General features: G+C 43.5%; 1 protein-coding gene across 3 annotated transcripts in view; it reads right to left on the bottom strand.

Annotated features, from left to right (window-relative positions):
• Positions 1-657: 657 nt before the first annotated feature.
• Positions 658-22,686, bottom strand: part of PIP5K1A (phosphatidylinositol-4-phosphate 5-kinase type 1 alpha) — a 37,336-nt gene continuing 15,307 nt past the window's right edge. Inside the window, exons 2-15 of one of the 3 annotated variants that reach the window (XM_047085023.1) lie at positions 19,966-19,997; positions 17,800-17,880; positions 15,958-16,088; positions 15,398-15,515; positions 15,033-15,185; positions 14,009-14,308; positions 9,400-9,605; positions 8,534-8,617; positions 7,795-7,843; positions 7,513-7,597; positions 6,298-6,444; positions 5,966-6,095; positions 2,606-2,654; positions 658-2,321 (exon numbers count right to left, since the gene is read on the bottom strand). In XM_047085023.1, coding sequence (XP_046940979.1) covers positions 2,319-2,321; positions 2,606-2,654; positions 5,966-6,095; positions 6,298-6,444; positions 7,513-7,597; positions 7,795-7,843; positions 8,534-8,617; positions 9,400-9,605; positions 14,009-14,308; positions 15,033-15,185; positions 15,398-15,515; positions 15,958-16,088; positions 17,800-17,880; positions 19,966-19,997 — 1,568 coding nt within the window. In that variant the 3' untranslated portion in view covers positions 658-2,318. The other 2 variants (XM_047085022.1, XM_047085024.1) reach the window with 2 other exon arrangements.

Here is a 22,686-nt window from a genome sequence, read left to right on the forward strand (position 1 = left end):
ACTTCTTTTGACCTCCACTGCCCAGTGCATTGCTTGCTACCTGCCGCTTATATATTTGTAGAATGATCTTAACAAGGTAAGGAATAGTGCTGTGGAAAGAATAGTATTAACTTGCTTCTCTCCAAAGCCCCCCACCTACAAGCCTTAGAATGAACACCCCCTCTTTGGCCTACTTTCCCATCACAGTAAAAGAGCCTAACTAAGCTCAACCTCACAGAAGAGGAAAACAGAACTGAGGGATGCTTTCTCTATGCTCTTCTAAGTGATGCCTTAGGGCCAGGTTGGGGGAAGGAAAGAGGGAATCTGAAGACCAACTTGTCTCAATCTTGCTGTGTCCCTCTCCTTTCCTCCTAAACTTGAGGAAGATTTTCGGTACTGGATCCCAAGATCCATCAGTTAAAATGGGTTGCCTTCTAGGCAACAGACCTACGGTAATTCCCTTCTTCACTCACCGCTTTTCCCTGTCAAATTGAAGTTGTTATGGTGGAGGGGTGGCTGGAAGGTAAGGAATGAAGCCAGCACCAGCCTGCACCAGACTGAAGGAACCTGGGGAAGACACAGTATTCGCTTAGAGAAACACAAAAAACATGGAGCCTGAACAGGGGCAGGAGATGGAGCGTACGGTGTTATGAAAAAGAATTAGGAAGAAACAAGAGGTCTAAATAACTGATGAAAGTTTAATACATTAAAACCAAGGATTTATCACTTTTATATTGCATTTGCGATTTCTGAACAATACAAAGTAGAGGCAAATAATGACACTTCATAAAAATGTTGATTCCCCATTCCCTTCCCTAAGACCCAGCCTCCCTCAAATATTCCCTCCCACCCCCTACAGAACTCTGTCCTGAATAAAACACTTAAATACATCATAAATAGTAAATTATGAAAAAAAATAGCAAGAATTGTTTCTTTCCTTCTTGTAAAAAAGAACATGGCAGCAAAGACAGGCAGCCAGAAACTGGCTGGGGGTGTCTAATATAGACAGTTACTTGGGGGATGGGCTACCCTACTATCAAGGTCGGGTGGGATGGACAGGAGAGTCTTCAACAATCTGCCTGAGATGCCAGGCCTCCTTCTTCCCCTGGCAGGAGTAGGAGGATCAGATGGGGAACCACAACTCTTGGAGACGGGAACAGAGGGATTACAAAGCTCCCATTTCCGAGTTCTCTGTATGAGAAGGGGCAGGGCATGTGGCACAGCAATGACCTCACCTAGGCAAGAATCTGCTGGCTCCCCGTGAGTCTAAGAGAATATCCTCTAGCCTCATAGCTAGACTGCCTGTTAAATGGACACAGGTGTCCCCTTTCCACTTGAACTCCACGAACACCAGAACTTTGTCAGAAAAGGTGGGAAGGGCAAGGAAGAAACCTTTCGAGAAGGATCCAAATTCATTTGATTAAGTCTTCGTATTTAGAAAAACAAGCAGAATATATTTCAAATTGCAGAACAGTAATAATCGTGATGGCCCCGCAGTGAGTCGGGTCCTGCCTAGGAAGGGCTCTGATCTTCCAGCCCCATGACTGCCCTTCTGTTTCAACCAAAGGGGTAAAGATTACCCCATGTCCCACTCTCTCCATTCCTTCAGGCTTAAGAAATTCATCAAGAGAGGTGGAGTTAAAGAGGTGCTGCTCTTGGCAAAGCAGTTCCACACTTCCATTTCTCAAACACCAGGGGGCTCTTCTGAGGGAACCCCATGAACAGGCAGCTCTCCAACACTTCTGGAGTTTTGATCTGAAACTAGCTTGAAATTGTGTGCTGTGCGCTAGTCTTTCTTTTCCTTTTTTTTAAGAAAAAAAAAAAAAAAAAAAGGAAGTTGGGAGTTGGTTTAACACCATTACTCCCCCAAAACCTTTACAAAAGTTACCAGGGTCTTCTTCCAGAGAAAGAGCTAAGGTGGAGATAAGGTGCCAGCCAGTCTGTCCTGAGGAAATAAGAGTCCAGCTCCTGGTGAAGGGTAGATGAGGAGGAAAAAAACCACCAAGTGCAGCAACCCCACTTCTAGCAGGAAGAATTGGGGGCTTGAAAACAATTCATTTGTGGAAGCCAAGGCTGGCCAGTTGAAAACTCATGCCACTCAACTCAGAAGTGGGGAGGACGCTGCTGTCCTCAACTGTCCAAGGCACTAAGGCCTATTTGTAAGGAAAGGGAGGGAGAAGACGATCTTCTTCAGGAAAGAGACAGCCCCCCCTAGCCTCCAATATGCTTCTTCTGTGATGACCACGAAGAAGAAAACTCAGCATTGCTGGGGCAAGGGCTGGCATCTTGGGATCACCAAGCTGGTAGAATCTTGTTCTAAGTCTTCTGAATTTTTTTGCTCACTGGAAAGGGAAAGAGTGTAAAATTAAGGATGTGGAGTATGAGATGAGGAGCCAGGAATGGAATTCAAGTTAATTTCAACCTGATTAGAAGAGTTAAGAAGTCTTCTTCTATTTCAGTCTCTGCTTGCAAGTACAAGGTTCCCAAACCACAAAATTTAAAAAGGCAAGATTTAGGGGGGCACCCAGTCCCTCTAACCTTGCCAATTAACTCCTTGTTCCACTCCATCAGTGATCATCTTTATACCCTTCAAAGCATTTACCTCCCCCACATCCCAGACACTCACATGGGTGAACTCTGACTCTGCAACTTCAGGCTTTTCCAAGAGGATTGAACTAACAGGAGAAAAAAAAAAATGGAGGCAGAGAGAAGTATTAGAAGATAAAAAAGAAAAAGGACCCTCCTTTCAAGTCAGATCTTATACTGCTTCTCCATATTTCACTTCAAGATCGATTTAGGATTCAGAAAGAAAAGGTTAAGAAACTACCAGATTTAGAAGCATGCCATTTTAATTAACTATTTATCATCTTGAGTACTACAAAGTATTTCCTAATATCCTCCCCTTCTGTTCTCAATTCCCAGGTGTGGCAGGCACTCAGTGATCACTGCTGCCTGATATTTATGCCATTGTAAAATTTTCTTTTGAGTGTAGGCTGGATTTAGTGATTCTCTTCTAGTGGACAGATGAGAAAACATCAATTCTGAGATTAGGTTACCAAATACCCTACCTAGCTTCCTCTTTGGCTCATGCTCTCACTGTTTGCTCTGAGAGAAGCCAGCTGCCACATGGAGAGAAGCATGTGACAAGGAACTAAGGAAGTACCACTGGCCAACAGCCTGCAAGGAACTGAATCTTGCCAACAACCACATAAGTGAGCTTGGAAATGGATCCTTCCTCAGGCGAGCCTCCAGATGAGGCTACTTCCCTTACAAACAGCTTGAATGTAATCTCCTGAGAGACTCTGAGCCAAAGGCACCAAGCTAAGTCACAATGAAGTATTTAAGCCACATAAAATCTGAGATAATAAATGTTTGTAGTTTTTAGCTGCCAAGTTGGAGGTAATTTATTACACAATCAATAATACAGCTTTTTGTACTTGAAAATGAAGTGCTGCTGAACTAAAAATCTAAAAAGTGGAAGTAGCTTTGGAAGAGGGAAGTGGGCTTTAAAGAGAGTTTTAGTGAAAGTTTAAGAGTGCCATGAAGGGGCGCCTGGGTGGCGCAGTCGGTTAAGCGTCCAACTTCAGCCAGGTCACGATCTCGCGGTCCGTGAGTTCGAGCCCCGCGTCGGGCTCTGGGCTGATGGCTCAGAGCCTGGAGCCTGTTTCCGGTTCTGTGTCTCCCTCTCTCTCTGCCCCTCCCCCATTCATGCTCTGTCTCTCTCTGTCCCAAAAATAAATAAACGTTGAAAAAAAAATAATAAATAAATAAATAAATAAATAAATAAATAAATAAAAATAAAAGTGCCATGAATATACTGTAGAATTTTAGACTTGAATGGGTGAGTGGCCAGTGTGGGCTGAAAGGAGAGTGAGAAAGATCTTACTGGCAAGTGAAGGAATTTAGTGGAACAAAGTTTAGCAACAATATCATATGCAGTTATGTGAAAAGTAGAATATGTACCTAATGAACTGGGTGATCTAGCAAAGGAGAATTCTAAGCAAAGTCCTGAAGGTGCCATGCAATTCCTTCTTAATAATGCTTAGAATAAAACTTAACAGAAGAAAAAGATTAAGGGAAGGACTATTAAATAAAAGGAGGACTTCCCAGGACTTAATGGTTTTGAAAATTCTGAGCCCCTCCAGATAGCACACCACGCTGAAGTTAAGAAACAGCTTGTGAACAAGCAAGGTTTTATAACCTGAGCACTACCAGGAAAATGTGCCCTAAAGACAAAGCCAATGGTATGACTGTAAAACATTTTTTTGAGACCTCAGAAAAATCAAAGTTTGTTGGTTAGAGTACTACTCAATCATGCAAAAGGCCATCCAAAAAGATTAATGTCTTGTAGATCCTCTCAACAACAGGATCTCTAAGAAGCACAGGACTTATATCAAGACGGTCAGTATCTGTGGGTGTGGCTTTTGTCTGAAGGACTGAATCCCAATGAGATTCATAGGAGGTCCACAAAATCTTTGAGGGCATTATAACAACAGAAACATTACCAGCTTGGACTGAAAGGGACAGAAACAGTACAAAATGAAGAGACCACTGGACCCTAAAATTGTACTGGCAAGAGAGCAGGCTGACAAAACTACTCAGCTGCAAACATTCTACCTTTTGTGAAAAGGTAAGACCCAGAAAGCAAAACCAAGACTCCAAATGGTGGAGCCAAGAGCCATGGAGAATTACCCCCATGTTTTGAGACTTGATAAAAGAAACTCCAACAATCGCTGGATTTTGGACTTAGCTATGCACCAGTGACTCCTCTGTGCCTCCTTCGCTCCTCTTTTTGTACAGGAATGTGTACAGTGGTTATCTCCTTACTGCCTCACCACTGTCTGCTGGGTATGAAGGGAGAAAACCTCTTTATTTTTCACAGGTCAAAAGACTGAGAGGAACTATACTCGAGGAACACCACCTGGGGAATTCGTTCAAACCAAGACCTAATTCAGAGGACAAAATTCTGGAATTTGAGCTGCTGCTATAATGGGGATGGGACTTTTAGAGACCATGGGAGCCAATGAACGCATTTTGCACATGGAGGGATGTGAATTATTGGGGGCCAGAAGATGGACTGTGACAGGTCGCTCGTTAGGTGGCTCCCCATGATCTCTGCTTCCTGATATTCATACCTTTGTGTAAGCCCTTCTCCTTGTGAGTGTGGGCGTGTGGGCCACGTTTAGCGACTACAATGCAGTACAGGTGACAGGATGTCAATCTTGAGGTTAGGTTACAAAAAGATTATGGCTTCTGCAAAGGTGCATGCACTCTCATTTACTCACTCTTGAGAGAAGCCAGCTGCTATGTGCTGAGTTGTCCTAACAGAGAGGCTCACGTGGCAAAGAACAGGGAGGTCCCCAGCCAATAGCTGGTGAGGAACTAATGCCCTCTGTCCAGTAACCCACAAGGAACTGAATGCTGCCAATAAGCACATAAATGAGCTTAGAAGTGAAGCCTCTCAGTCAAACCTTCCAGACAAGACAGTAATCCTGGCCAACACTTCATGAAAGACCCAGATTCTGACCCACAGAAACTATGATATATGCTTGTTATTTTAAGCCACAAGTTTTAGGTTAATGTTTTATGATGGAATAGATAATCAACACACCATGTTACAAAATTAAATCACAATCTTCATACTGGATTCTTTTGCAAGATTGACTGTTCATTTTCTTCACTGCCCAGGAATCTTCCCAGGCTTACAAAATAAGCAGAGAATTCTCATCTAACTCAACAGGAGATAAAGGGTTGGTTGGGGCGTGTTTTGACTGAATATCAGAAAAGTCTTGCACACCCCCCTAAAGATGGAGAGATACTGACACTTTTCCAAATCACTAAAGATCAGCTAAAAGAAAGTAAACCTGCAAAAATCTAGTGAGGAGCAAATGACAATGATCTCTTGAAGAAACAACTTATGGAGGTTCCTAAGGACCTGAAGAGAGACATGAAAAGATTATATGGAGAAAGGGGCCAAGGAACCAACCTTGTAGTTTGCATTTGTAAAGTCTCTCCAACTACAGGTGAGAAATAGGGGTCAGGAATAGTCGTGACCTCACTGATTTTCTCCAAAGGTGGAGTCTGAGGTAAAACATCAGGACGACCGAAGTGGACGCCTGGAAAAAAGAAAAGGGAAGAAAATCAATAAATAAAAAAGAAGACAAAATGGGGTGGGGAAAATACGGGGGGGAAAAAAATGAAGCAACTTGGCTTTTCCTGGACAGGAATGGAGAGTAGAGGTCCTAGGCAGATAAGATAGGGCTCCGAAGGAAGGGAGGGAGTGCCCACGCACAAGGGAGCCCCAGCCCTGGCGCTGACCTGGCTCCACTTCCGCCTTTGTTGTCACTTGTGCCTTGTGCTCCCCAGAGACCGATGTCTGGTAAGTAATGCAGGAGTTGCCGCTGGGGCCTGCTCGCCGAGAGAAAGATGAGCCAGACCGAAACTTTTTGGAAGGAGAGGGCTTCACTTCAAAAGGGAAAGAGAAAGCCTACTTAGCACCCACCTAAGAAACCATCACCAAGACACAGATACAAATCGCCAGCACCCCCAACACAAACCCAAAGGTGCTCTGCAAAGCGGGCAGAAGGACTAATGTCAACAAAGACAAGCTCTATTAACTACTCTTCAGAGGACAGGGTGTGCATCTTGGGTCACCTCACTTTGGAAAGCAGAGAACCTAGACGAAAGGAGACACACACACACACACACATCTTTCCCCTGCTACACGCAACCTCGATGGCTTTGCTTCCACCCGATGAGATGTCCTCTGCTCCGTCATCCCCTTGTTCTTTAGTAACGTCCTCCAGGTCAAGCTGACGAAGATGACCCTTTCACTCTGCATCCTCGTAGCACTTACGCACACAGCACCGTGATACTTTACACTTGTTTATATATCACTTTGAAAAGACTTTGAAAAGATTTTTCCATGTTTCTTTAAGACTGTCTGGCATGCCTAAGTCCTCTCTGCCGCACTGAGGGACGACTGAGGCCTAAGATGAGGAGATGGGAAGGAGGAGTTGGAAATGTGCCAGGGTCAACAGCATGGAAGGTTTGGGAAGAAGAATACTGGCGCTTTCCAGTCACAAAAGTTGAGGGAAGAGAGTGAGAAGGACTGCTAAGCAGAAATCAGTAAATGCTTCTCCAACCCTTTGATCCCACTCTGAGAATTCCTTGGCACTGGGGATACGAACAGAAAATAGAACACCTGTGATATCCTTGTCTATCTCTGTAAGTCTGGCTCTATCTCAGCCTGTGGCGTGGATCCTACTCCCACAACGACGCTCTTTCCCCACCAACCCCACTTCCCAGAAATGCCCCTCACCTCAATGACACACGGAGGGACAGCCAGGGGGAAAGCAGCAACTCGGAAACCACGGGGACAGACAGAGTGACTGACATAAAGACAGGTAGCAGTTCTCACGGGATGTGGGTAGAGCAGAAGAGGCTTTGGCAGTTCCCTGACAGAGGTGTCTTGCCCCCCCATCTCCTGGAGTAAGGGAGGCACTGGGGGGTCATCTGGTAGAAGCCACTTACAGGGTATCTTCTTGAACACTGTGTTGCACATGAAGCGTTGGAACCGTTCAGCATAGAAGCCTGGCCGATGCACCGATACGGTGTCCTGCAGAGCAGAAGAGAGGGCTGCAGAGTTAGAGATGGGGAGGCCCAGCAAGAGGGCCTCTATTTAGTCCTAGGGCTGCTTTCCCCTAGGCTGGGACCCAAGCAGAAGGGCAGAACCCACAAACGAAATAAGAACAAATGGAGGGGGCAAATCAGAACTGAAGGAGGCAGGAGAGCCTCTAGCAAACTGCTACTCACCCCATCATGTACCAGAGCTTTCCAAGAGTGCTCCAACTTCTTAACAAACCTGCCGAGAAAAATGTTTATCACACAGCCCCACAGTTTTTAAGTGAATGACACAGTTTTCTCTTTTAGAGTTGAAGAAGCTGGGAAAGCACTCCCTCTATAAAACTGGCTTTCCAAAGAACAGACACAGTCATGCTTGTTCAACATGGAGATCAAAGCTGTTTCCAGGGAAGTCACTTAGCTCCCCATAGAAAGAGAGCAGTAATTATGTCCCTGGTAAGTCAGAGACAAGAGCATTTATTACAAAAGGAGAACTGAAGGAATAGAGAACACTACCTCCGTTCCACAGGCTAACACTCTGCACAGAACACAGTGATCCTCTTGTTTTTCCTCTGAGGAAAGGGGAACGTGTTTCCAGTTGTATCCCTATGTGGAGTGTGACTCATCTCACAGGTTTCTCACAAAGAGCCAGACAGATGGTGTATTCTACCCTGGTGCTTCTGAGGACTGACTCAGCTCTCCACAGAGGTGTGTGTTATGTTTGGGGAAGTGGCAGGGTAATGAAGCCAAGGGAGACAGGCAAAATCAATGAACCAAACCACCATTTAAAACCTAATGAGGTAAGCAGCCGGGTTGCAACTCATTGTTCTTATTTCAGGAAGAATTTAGTGACAAACCCACCTGAAGGAGAAATGTGAGTGGTTATCTGCAACCATTCTGCCCCCTCATTTGGGATCTGTGCACTCCTCACCTGTAAGACTGAAGAATGTCAATGATCCCAATATAAAGCAGCAGCCTTTCCCCTTTACTATTGCGGGCCGGGATGCCACCCATACTGTTCCGGAAGACAAGAAGAAAAGAGTAAGAAAATCTTTGGCCTGGAACACAGGGCTTCTCTTAAACTCGAGTCAGATCAGGACAGGGAACTGAGACCTAAACATAACCGTCCCATCTCCCATAAACTGGGGAAGAGAACCTTCCTCCATCCCCAAGAACCACTCTGCAGTACGTATTACAACCTCTTTGCCTCCAAGTTTCACTCACCTTCCCCCTCCGACCCTAATTCCACCAAAGAGAATCTAAAATCACCTCTACTCAGCCATGTTGGAAACGTTCCAATAACTGAACTTCCTCAGTACTTTCATATTTTACTTCACGCCCACTAGGACACTCTTCTTGAGAGTCATGGTATCCTTTACCGTGACTTAAAACTGAAACTACCTATAAGACATTTATACTTCACGGTAAATATGCTTCCCTGATAGATCCACCGTGGTAAGAAGGACATCTTCCATAAAGCTGCCTATAACAAATTGCTTTTGGTGAAGTTTTAATATAATAGGCAGACATGTCTAAGACCCTGAGTAGATTCTTTTCAAAAAGTCTTTTAATTTCGAATAGCTCTCTTTCTCAGATGTGCTATAAATCCCCAACTTGAGACCTCTTCCTTTCTTTTTATATTCTTAAGAAAGTTCATTCTATAGTTCTATAAATACTAATACTGTCAACTTAACTCCTGAATCAGGGCTACTCTTATTCCAGAAGCTGGGTCCCCTCCTCAAGAAAAACCTACAGTGAGTCTATGCTCTCCTTTCCGGTGTCCCTGAGCCCACTCACTGGTCATCAGTCTCCATGGTGCCACCTCGCCGAGCCTCGCCCTGGATAGATTCCATAGCTGTGGAATAGAGAGCCTTTTGGGGGGCTGGTCTGCGAGTATCAACTGAATACTGTGTTTCATTGCCTAAGGGCTCTCGTTGGGCATGATCTATGTTATGGATTGACATCAAGAGGCTATAGTCCATTATCTTGAAACTCTGCAGCACCTAAGTGGAAAGAAAACAAAAACAAAAACCATGATCTGAGCCTTGGAGGTAAGAGAACTCTTTTTCAGGACCTCACAGCTTTCCTGATTCAATTCTTTTTTTGTTTTTTAAAGATATATTTTTTAAATATTTAATTTTTTTTAATTTATTTATTTTTGGGAGAGACAGAGTGTGAGCAGGGGAGGGGCAGAGAGACAGAGACAGAGACAGATAGAATTTGAAGCAGGCTCCAGGCTCAGAGTTGTCAGCACAGAGCCTGATGTGGGGCTCAAACCCACGAACTGAGATCATGACCTGAGCTGAAGCCCGACACTTAACTGAGCCACCCAGGCACCCCGATGTTTATTTATTTGAGAGAGAGAGAGAGGGACGGAGAGAGAAGTGAGAGAATCCAAGGAGACTCCACATCATCAGCATGGAACCCGATGTGGGGTGTGGGGCTTGATCCCATGAACCATGAGATAATGACCTGAGCCAATATCAAGACTCGGACTCTCAACCGACCAAGCCACCCAGGTGTCCTTCAATTATCCTTTTTTTTTTTTAATGTTTATTGGTGGGGGGTGGGGGAGCGAAGAGAGGAAGGAAGAGAATCTCAAGCAGGCTCTGTGCCGACACAAGGCTGGAACTCACAAACCGTGAGATAAATGACCTGAGCAGAAACCAAGAGTCAGATGCTTAACCAACTGAGCCACCAAGGTGCCCCTTGACAGTAAACCTTCAGGGTTAACTACATAGGCTTATCCTTTGCTCCTCCTAGTCCCTGAAGAAGAACATATTAACCTCCTCTGGTCACCGTTTACATCCCTTCAGCTTTCTTCCATTTGAGTAACTATATATTAGACCGCTGCCTAGCCCACAAGACGCTCTTTGTTCTTTCCTTGTATCTCTTTATTATTATTATTGAGCATTATTTTCTCAAGGGAACAAGGAATACATACTTGAATTGTAAAGAATCCACAAGGAAAGTCTGGTAAAGTACACTTCGTGATAGAACAGATCTGCTGCAGGACCTTATATGCCCAGCTTCAATTCAGTTCAGTATTTAGCGAAGCCCTAATATCTGTATGCGCTGTGCCTGCTTATTGGGGTACAAAGATACTTAAGAGGGGTTCTGTCCTCAAGGATATTATAATTTAGGAAAGAAAACAACTACAAAAATAAATGCAATACAGTCTACTATGTGCAACAACAAAACTGCTTACATGACTAAATAGTGTAGAAGTCAAGAAGTGATACATAAATAAGCTTATGAAGGATAAATTGGAAAATAAGTCCAAATAAAGGCCTGGAGACATGAAACAAACAGCATGTTACATCCTGTGAGATGTAATTTGGTACTACTAAAACAGAAAATGCAAAAAAATGGTGTGGCAGATTACAAGAGGTTGATAGGGGCAAAACAGTAACAGGCCTGATGTGTCATATTAAGGAGCCTCGATTGTGGGGTGCCTGGGTGGCTCAGTCAGTTAAGGGTCCAACTTCGGCTCAGGTCATGATCTTACAGCTTGTGGCTTTAGGCCCCATGTCAGGTTCTGTGCTGACAGCTCAGAGTCTGGTGCCTGCTTTGGTGCTTCTCTCTACCTCTCCCCTATTCATGCTTGCTGTCTCTCAAAAATGAATAAACATTAAAAAAAATTTTTTTTTAATAAAAAACAAGGAGCTTGAATTGTATCCCACAGTTCTCAACCCTCCTTCCATTCCAGAACACCATGTGAAAGGGTGTACTCCCACCAGTTCCAGTGGCCCACTTTGGTGATGCAGCTCAACCAAGGGTGTTTTGGTAGGTTGGTGGAGGAAGCGATGAAGAGAGCATAGGAGTGATTCTTTTTTTGTTGTTGTCATTGGTGGAGAAAGAGGGGGGTGGGCAAAGTGAGTGAGTGAGAGAGAGAGTGAGTGAGTAAGAGAGACAGAGAGACAGAGAACTTCAAGCAGGTTCCACACCCAGAGTGGAGCCCAACACAGGGCTCGATCTCACAACCTGAGATCATGACCTGAGCTGAAATCAAGAGGTGGATGCTTAACCAACTGACCCACCCAGGCATCCCAAGAGTGATTCTTATTTAAGTTTGAAACCAACTCTCTGCTCCATTGTATCTAGTCCTTTCAACCAAAGGACTCAAACTAACATAGGCATTGCCCTGTAAATAGATGCAGAGTAAGCAAAGAACAAGGATAGACAATGTTACGGAGTAGAGAAAGATCCTACAGTAACAGCTGAGGAAAAAAAAAATCAGTAGGAAAAAGTGTCACAAAAAACAAAAAAAAATGTACATTAAGAAAGTGGAAATAGGGGCGCCTGGGTGGCGCAGTCGGTTGAGCGTCCGACTTCAGCCAGGTCACGATCTCACGGTCCGTGAGTTTGAGCCCCGCGTCAGGCTCTGGGCTGATGGCTCGGAGCCTGGAGCCTGTTTCCGATTCTGTGTCTCCCTCTCTCTCTGCCCCTCCCCCGTTCATGCTCTGTCTCTGTCTGTCCCAAAAATAAATAAAAAAACGTTGAAAAAAAAAATTAAAAAAAAAAAAAAAAAAAAAGTGGAAATAGTCAACTGTCAAGCTGCAGAAAATTCAAGGAAAGACTCTGAAGTAGTCTCAGGGCACTTGGGTGGCTCAGTTGGTTAAACACCTGACTTTTTTTTTTTTAAAGCTTACATTTAAAAATTTTTTTTAATGTTTTTATTTATTTTTGAGACAGAGAGAGACAGAGCATAAGCACGGGAGGGGCAGAGAGAGAGGGACACACAGAATCCGAAGCAGGCTCCAGGCTCTGAGCTATCAGCACAGAGCCCAATGCGGGGCTTGAACTCACAGACTGTGAGATCATGACCTGAGCTGAAGTCAGACACTTAACCGACTTGAGCCAGGCGCCCCAGCACCTGACTCTTGATGTCAGCTCAGGTTATGATCTCAGAGTTCAGGAGCTTAAGTCCTGCTTTGGGCTCTGCATGGACAGCGGGGAGCCTGCTTGGGATGGTCTCTCAAAATAAACATTAAAAAAAAAAAGTAGTTGTCTCTATTTGGCATCCCAGGTCGTCACTGGGGAGAACAGTTCATGTGAAGAGAGAGCAAAAGCCAGGACAGTGGGTTGAGGCAAGAATAGGTGAAGATAAATGAAAAGGAAAAAATAGAAACATCATTAGATAGAGACACTGAAAAAGGACCCTCCTAACCTTAAGATAAAAGGGATAAAAGTTTGTACATAGAAAGAAAACAGTTGGTAGAGGCGGAAGCCAGGGGAGGGAAAGGAAGGAAGTTGTGAAGCAGGACCCTAAGGAAATAGTCCTGCAAAAGGGACTGACCTGGACTAAGACACCAAGTTGGGCAGAAAGGAGATTAAGGATGGGTGAGTGCAGACATGTTTATAAACTGGAGATGGGGGCAGGACAAAGGGATGGTATGGAACAGAAGAGTGAGGTAGTCTGTTGAGAAACAAGGCTGGGGGATAAAAGTTAGAAAATGGTTTGGAGACAGTCCCAATCATGTGACATCTGTGCTGAAAGGAATAGGAAGTGGACTGGTGGACAATATTGAGGCTGGACAGCATCAACCTATAGAGATGCCAGTAGACACAGGTGTGTGATTTCCTTCAGCAGCACACAGCTTCCAAGATATAAATGTGGATTTGGTAGGCAGGACCAAGATCTGAGGAATGATGGTGCTGATATGCAAATAAGAAGAATACAGGATTATGAGGCCTAGGAGAGGTAGAGAAGAAAATGAAGCCAGGTGTGGGGAGGATAAACAGAATGTAAAAATGTAAAGGCTCAGCAATGACCTAATGTAAAAGTTATTTTATTTTAATTTTTTAACTAATTTTTTTAATGTTTTTTAATGTTTATCTTTGAGAGAGAGAGGGCGGGGGAGGGGCAGAAAGAGAGAGAGATACAGAATCTGGAATAGATTCCAAGCTCTGAGCTGTCAGCACAGAGCTCGATGCAGGGCTTGAACTCGTGAAACATGAGATCATGACCTGAGCTGAAATCAAAAGTCAGTCACCTAACTGACTGAACCACCCAGGTACCCCGTAATTAATACGTTTATATAAAAAAAATTTTTTTTAATGTTTATTTTTGAGAGAGAAACAGAGACAGAGTGTGAGCGGGGGAGGGGCAGGCACAGAGGGAGACACAGAATCCAAAGCAGGTTCCAAGCTCTGAGCTGTCAGCACAGAGCTCGCTGCGGGGCTTGAACTCTCGAACTGTGAGATCATGACCTGAGCCAAAGTCGGATGCTTAACTGACTGAGCCACCCAGGCTCCCCTGTAAAAGTTATTTTAAATGAAGTCTGGGACATATAGAGCTAAGGAACTGAGTCCCATCTCCTACAGATTTGATGAGAGAATAATAACCTGTTTAAGTGACTGAAATTTTTGGTATCTGAGAGTGAAGGAAATATGACAAACTCACCAAACAGTCACGCTGTAAGGTCTTACATAGAGCATTGTACATATCAGCATCCAAAAAAAGACCATCTGGAATGTCTTGTAAGAAGTCCAGGTCTTTAAAGGTGGGTAGAGGCTTCTCTCGCTCTTTTTGGGAAGCCCGCCGTTTGTAGGTTGAGCCCTTGAGGTCATATTTGATGTGCATCTTGACTGACCGTGGTAAGAGATTGTTCATCACCACAATTCGAATGTTCTTACCACCTGCCTGCACACAGTACAGTCCATAGAATTTAGGCAGCAAAGTGCGAGGGTTCTGGTTGAGGTTCTGTGGGCATGAAAGTAAAAAGAAGTAAGACAACAAGTCAGCTGATTTTCAGTGAAACTCAAGAGCAAAAAGTTGCCACCCATCTTTCTTTGTCTGCTACATGGGGTTCAGGTCCAATCTGTCTGCCCATAAGGCCACATCATATTTGCTTACAATTTTCCAACACATCTATCTCAGTGATCCGATTATTATCAAGCTGAGCCACAGACCCTCCAATCCAGTAATCAGTCAGCATACTCAATGTATGATGGATACATTCTTTCAGAGAGGTTCAAGAGAAGATCGTATTGAAAAAGTCTTAACTCTAAGCCCTTGGTATAGCATATTCTTGTGGGTGTGGTGTGAAGCAAAACTAACTTCTCCAGAAGCTCCAAGGGCAGTCAATCAGAGTAAGATGGAATAGAGAACTATCAAGGTAAGTAACCAACCTCATTCTCCTGGTGTAGGAGGTAGACTAAGAACAGAAAATAAAATTATCACTGAATATCACCTTTGGGTAGGACGGTCTAAGCCAAATAACATTTAAAATATGACACATAAAACCCTTTTGGCCCCAGAGAGGCAAGAGAGATGGGCCCAAAAGCCCCAAAATGAATTACGTCTTTAAGACAGAAGTGCTGACATCGTGTTGCCCTGCTGACAAGAACCACCCCGCCCCCCAACCCCCACCTTGCCCAAGAGTGGAGTGGGCAGCACAGGTGGCCAAGTGCTCTTCTTTTCTCACCATGTAGTATCCTGGAAGCAGCTTCTGCAGAAACTCCGCCTCTTTATGCTGGACCGTTTTAATGATGAATTCATCGTCACTGGACACATAGAAGAGGGAACCACTGGCCCCAGAGCTGCAGAGTTCAATCAGTGGCTCACTGCAGAGGGAGTACTAGGACCCAGAAAAAAGAGAGCAAGAGGTTCAGAAATACCAGGGCTTGTCCAACCAGAAATTAAGTACAGATGCAATCCTAAAGTACAGAAATTAAGTACAGATGCTATTCTAAAGAAAGACTAGAAAAGCAAGACTGTGGAGAGAGGGTTTTCCTTTGGGAGGATCCCTCTGGTACTGGAGTCATAGGGTCCTGAGATCCAGAAGCTTACCAAGTAATCATCAGGCCGGATACCAAATAACTCCCGAAAGTAACGGAAGGCAACAGGTGCATAGGTTTTGAAGCGAAAGTCATTGTAGTGATGAGCAGGAGTCAAGTTGCTCCCTTCACTGTAGGGTTAAATAGAAGAACTTATAATTTACCAGTCCCTGTCAACCAAGGAGTCTACCCTGGACAGACACTCAGTCACCCAGAGGCAGGTCAGTACATCCCTTCTGAGAGAACCAGAGGTATTAAAAGAGTCGGTTACTTAACGGGACATTGGCACAATATGGGGATTAAGACACGGGCATAGAGAATCACACTGCCTCTTACCTAGTGCACTAAATTGCTTTTACGGCTCACTCCACAGGCCAGAGGCTCACGGAAGTACTCAAAAAACAGCATCTGCTCTCCAAATTCTCCAGTCCCACATCACCCCAACTAAGATCAAGTTAAGGACTGGACAGTGGGCACATGCCTATGTTAGATCTGACCCCTTAAAACTGCCCTCAGGTTGATATGAAAAAGCCACACTTCCCAGGAAATTCCCATGAACATTAACCTCTGTACCTGGGAAAGAAGATACTCTCCACCACATAGAAGTCTTGCATGAGGACATCACGCTCTGGTTTGGTACTCAGGCTTCCCACAGTGTGAGTAATGCCTAACTGGATGGCACCTTTCAAGGCAGATGAGGTTGTCTGAGAAACACAAGAGAAATGAGAGGAAAGATTCTAGTATTAAATCTGATCAGAACAATAAAAACTCTGGAGGGAAGAGCCAGAAGAAGCACTCCAAAGGCAAATGCCCTTTTAATACTTCAGACTAAGCTGGGGCAATCCAGTTCCTCCAACCTCTTGTTTAACTCGGCAGTTAAGCCTGGTAAAGACTGGCAGGGTACAAAGATACACAGTAGCAAAGGCAGACTGTCTGAGTCAGCCTCAGCTAGGCAAGGTGTTCCCGCCTATCCATATCTACATTTGGAAGATAACGTCCTGACAGAACAATCTTATATCTCACTCCAAAGGTTCCTGCCCCCAGAGTACCTGGGGCTTCTCCAAACATTTTATTCATGGAATATAGAATGTAACTAAAATTAACTGATATTTTGATTGACTACCTGGCTACAAAAGGCCTTTTAAGTCCTTTTAAGGCAGGGCCTGATTGGTGTCCCAAGGACAACAGAGTGGCACAAAATTGTTCCTAAGTGAAAAAAGCCTGAAAGACTCCAATTATTTCCGCGGGAAGTATTTAGAATTAAAATGATCACACTGTGGTCAAGAGCCCCACTCTTACAATCCTATAGGAAATTATCAGATCATCTAGATCTGTGCTGCCCAATACACCAGCCATGCATGGCTATTTGTCAACTTAAAATCAAAATAAACTAAAAATTCACCTTTTCAGTCTTACCAGCCACATTCAAGTATGACCAGTGGCTACTACCCGATAACACAGATTATAGCACATTTCAATCACTATGAAGTTCTACTGGACAGTTTTGCTCTAAATGATTTCCTTCATCCCCAATCCCCATCAAGTATTAAATTACTGGTACTTCTATTTAGTCCTCATTAAGCATTAAAATTAAAACTAAATAAAATTAAAACTAGAGGCTGGCTCAGGCGGTAGAGCATGTCTCTTGATTTTGGTGTCATGAATTTGAGTCCCATGTCGGGGGTGGAGATTGCTTAAAAAAATTTTTTTTATAACTAGATTTTTAAGTGTGTGCTTCTCCAATTAGACTAGAAACTCATCTTTTTGTCTCAATGTTCAGCACATAAACAGAGCTCGATATATATCTGTGGAATTGACACTGGGCCTTGGGCCCATTCCCAGGAGGGCCAGGTGCCTGACAGATTTCAGTCCACCTCTATTACTTGGGACAGTGCAATAAAGGCAGAGAACACATGTAAGAAAAATCTACATGGGCCAGAAACAGGACTCCAAGAAATCATCACACCCCATATTAAGCAAAGTATAGATGCTCAATGGAAGGTTGAATGCTGTCACTTGGGAAGCCTGAGAATCTCCAGAGTAGTCCAGAACTGCAAGTAAACTCTAAAGTCCAAGTTATATGATAGTTCTTGCACAAAGCCTTAGGATATCAAGGAATGAGACAAAATGTGGAGAATATCATCAAGGGGACAGAATTATCCCTTCCTGGAGTAAGATGAAAGGGTTCCACCCAGACATACCTTTTTTTTTTTTTAAATGTTTATTAACTTTTGACAGAGACAGAGAGACAGAGCATGAGTGGGGGAGGGGGAGAGAGAGAGAGAGAGAGAGAGAGAGAGAGAGAGAGAGAGAGAGAATCCGAAACAGGCTCCAAACTCACAGACCTCAAGATCATAACCCAAGCCAAAGTCAGATGCTCAACCAACTGAGCCACCCAGGTGCCCCCAGACATACCTTTTTATATGTCGTCTCTCCTGAGGAATCAACACCTCGGTGGCCTATTTTCTTCATGGGCATGCCAGAGGCATATGGCACCTGGAAAAAGACGAGTCAAAATTAGCACACGATCCCCATGCCATACACCATACAGCTACTGTGATGGTACATTAAAACAAACCAAAACACTCAACCTACCCTTTCTAGAAGAACATTTTGTAAAGTCTTCACAAGATTCATTCCGTGCAAATACACAGCTCTAATGTTGCTTCCCAATGAATTAACTGGCTAAAAGAACACAGAAAATTCCTAGGCCCAAATATTTCACTTTTTTTGAGAGAGAGAGAGAGAATGCAAGCTGGAGGAGATGGAAAAGGGGGGACAGAGAGAATCTTAGGCAGCCTCCACGCTCAGCACAGAGCCTGATGTGGGGCTCGATCCCATGATCCTGGGATCATGAACCCTAGTTGAAATTGGAGTTGGACTCAGCTGCCTGAGCCACCTAGGTGCCCCACATGCTTCACCTTTGATCCTCAGAAAGATGACGTTTAAAAAATGAGTACCAGGGTGCCTGGGTGGCTCAGTTGGCTAAGTGTCTAACTCTTGGTTTCTGCTCAGGTCATGATCTCATGGTTTGTGAATTTGAGTCCCTTATCGGGCTGCGCTTGCTTGGGATTCTCTCCCCGCCCCCCCCCCCCCACCTCCCCTACTAGCACTCACTCACCTATGCTCTCTCTCAAAAATAAATTTAAAAAAAAAAGAGTATCATTAAGGAAAAGCAGAAACAAGAGAACTACGAAATAGCTGCTCCAGGAAAAAGAACAAACCTCAGTTCACAGAAGGAGATAGGTTAAAAGTAGTTCCACAGACCTTTTTTCACCAACCTCCTTTCAGAAATTACTAACTCTCTAACCTTCAACCCGACCTGAACACTATTTGCCCAAAGTGAATTCACCAGTAACAATGATCTAGCCACTTGCAAATGAAAGTACTGCTAGTTGAGGCACTAAAAAGCTGAGGCAATAAGAGGACTCCTGAGACAGGGGCCTCAGGGCCATGAAGAGATTCCTGTGAATGAGATATGACTTTGTTTTCCACCCACATGACAGCCCCTGAAATGAGGAAGGAGTAATACAGTACGAGCAGCTGAGCCTAGAAGGCAATTCCCCACATCAAGATGAAGCACAAGACACAAAGGTATTCTTCATGAAGTCAATACTCCTTAAGTTAACAAGCCAGAGGCAAAAAAGCCCAGTGTAAATAGGGTGTGATGATCTTAGGGCCTGATATTCAAGTTTTACTGTTCTTGCTGAGGCCCTTAGTGTCAGAAAACCTTCAGTAAAGAATCTCAAAGATCTTGGAAGAGGTTCTCAAGAGAAAAATCTAAAATCACAGGCCAAAGGGGGTCTGCATTCTGAAGCCCTGTCATAAAACTGAGGAGAGAGGCAAGAAGTAAGAAGAGGTTTAGGAAATAATGAATAGAAAGAAAGGTAAGCAAATGGAAGATATTCTGCACAGAAAAGAAAAATTTAGGTAATTAACAGCATCTGTATAGTTAAAAGAAGTTCTTTAAATTCACTGAAGCTATGTAACCAGAAGGCAGTAACAGCAAAAACCAGAGAGTGAGCTTTAGTGCTGGACTTTGCAGGTTTTAACCCCAGCCTTATTGATCCCACTTATTAATTGTGTGACCCTGGGCAAGTTACAGAACCTCTAATTCTCACTCTTCTTATCTGTAACACATGGATAACAATGGTACTTAGTTCACAGCGGTGTTTACAGGACTAATTAAGAATAAAGGGCACTTAGGTAAATTATTTACTCTCTGGTACACTGTATTTGATACATTAAAAAAAAAAAAAGATAGGGGCGCCTGGGTGGCTCAGTTGGTTAAGCTCAGCTCAGATTCTGTGTCTCCTTCTCTCTCTGCCCCTCCCCCCACTCGCGCTCTATATCTCTCAAAAATAAGCGCTAAAAAAAATTTTTTGTAATCATCAATGTGAGCTATTAATACCTACAATAAACTGCAACAAAAGTAGTTGTATAATTTCTAGCTTACCAAAGACATGTCAGAATCTAGTCTAGCTTCCAAGATCCGAGGGTTAAAAATAAAGATGTTATAAACAGGTATCCTTCTATCCCAGAATTAAAGCTTTAGAAACATGATATCAATATAAAACTCACCTCAGATGCCATGGGTCTCTTGATTCCAGATGCTGTTAAAAGAATAAACAAAACACAATTACAAGTGTGTACACACACACTAGTACCCACAATCTCTATCAAGCACACTGAAACAATCGGGGTTTGCGTCAAACTAAACCCATGAGCCCCTGCCTCTTGCTCTGATACTAGATCCTTTTGGGAAGGGGTTTTAAATATTCATTCCTCTTCTTCCTCCATACTCACAGAACCCTTATGCATATTCCATTCTTGTTCTAGTCCCTTTTCTTACTCAAGTGATCATATTTTTTCTGGAAAATATATCTGTTCTTGATACATTTAACCATCAGTCAAGAGGGTCTCATTTGATACCGGGGCTGAAAGAGAACAGGTATAAGAGATAACTAAAGACCCACTGGAGAGTCTAGGGCTTGATAATTTTTCCTGTAGAGGTAAAAGGGTAAGAACTTTTAGAGCCTATCTATGGTGCTTTACTCCTAATTATTTCAGAAAAAAAGGTAAAGAGTTGATCTATGGAAATGAGGCAGCTAAAGACGAGAAAATGTAATGTCAAAATAATGAAGATTCTGCATCTCTACCTCCTCACCTTGATTTCTGCTGTAAACCCAACAGGAATTTGTTGGCATTTACTTACTAAAGTGAGTTTTACTTACCAAATATTTAATCAACGCAGATATGTAAGACAAGTGTGTGGTTCAATCTCGTATTATGACTTTTATTCACTTAAGTTTAGGAAAGATTTTAAGAATATATTTAGCTAAAGTGATTAAAAGAACCTATCTGTAGAAAACCTACCCTGAAAGGTTAAATCAATTCTCAAGGGTCTGTCATCCCCATAACTTTCATCCATGATCATAATGGAGACACATGAACACTCAGAGACAGACTGTCCTCCCCTTCATATTGGAGAATATTGATCTATACCTTCAAAGACTACTGATATATCGCTTTAATCTAATTCTAATGAATTCAAACGGAATAAAGATTAGCCATATTAAAGAAAATTAAAAAGAGGAGCCTGGGGGCGCCTGGGTGGCGCAGTCGGTTAAGCGTCCGACTTCAGCCAGGTCACGATCTCGCGGTCCGCGAGTTCGAGCCCCGCGTCGGGCTCTGGGCTGATGGCTCAGAGCCTGGAGCCTGTTTCCGATTCTGTGTCTCCCTCTCTCTCTGCCCCTCCCCCGTTCATGCTCTGTCTCTCTCTGTCCCAAAAATAAATAAACGTTGGAAAAAAAAAAAAAAAAAAAAAAGAGGAGCCTGATGGGATGATCTTCAATAATGTTAAGTTAATACTTGAGTAGGAAGACCCCAGTTCCACTATATGTATAAGGATTAATGGTGAGGCAACAGACACATGGGATTAAGGGCAATAAGGTAAAGCTCTAATTATGATTGTTTAAGACAACTGATCAAGGGCCCTGAGAATTTCAGAATACAGCTGGGCTCAGAGGCAAGGTTGTGATAATTAGCCCTTAGTTGTACAGAGGCCACAGACCAAGTATTTCTGTTACCAATAAACAGAGCAGTAAAATTTCCTTCCCTATAGTGAGTGAGTCAGGGTGGCAAAAAATGGGGAACAGATGGTTTTCACTCCTCTTCCCAAAAACAGAGGCAATGAAAATGTCACCTAGCTGTTAGGAAGATATGCTGCATAAAATGACCCAGAAAACTGAAAAACCAGTAGAGCCCAATAATCTATACCCTTTAGAGATGCTTCATCTTCAATCATCAACTTACTTGGGTAAAAGACTAAGTAAATTAGTAATGGAATCCTAAACTAAGCTTCCAAGGAACAATAAGCCAGGATGATTCAGATTTAGGATTAAAACTGCTACTGACCTACAATAAAGTGTCCACCACCAGCAAAAAAAAGTCTAACCTTTTATATCTTATAACCTTTTAGCCAAGAGTCAACATGCTGAGCTATTTAAAAATCAGAAGACCTGGGTTCAAATCTCTTTTAAATCAGGAAAATTGTTCTCTATACTTAACTAAAAAAGAACCTATATTAGAAGGCTTATGTAAAGACTAGATAAGCTAAATCAAATAGACTATAAAGTGCTATACAAATATGTTCTTTCTGCATGATTTCTTTGTTGTTGTTGTTTATACTTGAGACACACACACACACACACACACACACACACACACACAGGCGGTGAGAGAGTGGGGGAGGGGCAGAGAGAGCTGGAGACAGAATCTGAAGCAGGCTCCAAGCTCTGAGCTGTCAGCAGTGAGCCCCACACAGGGCTCGAACTCACGAGCCATGAGATGATGACCTGAGCCGAAGTTGGACGCCTGACTGAGCTACTACCCAGGCACCCCGATTTCTTTTTTCTTAATGTTTATTTTTGAGAGAAAGCGCACTTGTGCATGAGCGGGGGAGGAGCAGAAAGGGAGACAAAGGACCTGAAGCAGGCTCTGCACTGACAGCAGAGAGCCCGACGCAGGGCTCAAACTCACAAACTGTGAGATCATGACCTGAGCTGAGGTCAGACGCTTAACCGACTAAGCCACCCAGGCGCCCCAACTCTGTGATTTCTAAAGCAAGAGCAAAGTTGGGCCCGTAGCAAGGTTTAATGTTCAATTACCTAGACCTTCATGAAATTTTAATCAGCATCTCAAATTACTTGGCTCCTCCCAACGCGCCCCCCCCTCCCCAACCCTCCTGCAAGTGCATACATGCAACTATGGAATCAGTGATTCTCAATGAGAAAATCAGTA

This window comes from Lynx rufus, unplaced genomic scaffold, assembly GCF_022079265.1.
Source record: "Lynx rufus isolate CCGP_SWC_20201006 ecotype Redwood Valley unplaced genomic scaffold, mLynRuf1.p SCAF_2, whole genome shotgun sequence".
In the NCBI taxonomy this organism is placed as follows: Eukaryota; Metazoa; Chordata; class Mammalia; order Carnivora; family Felidae; genus Lynx; species Lynx rufus.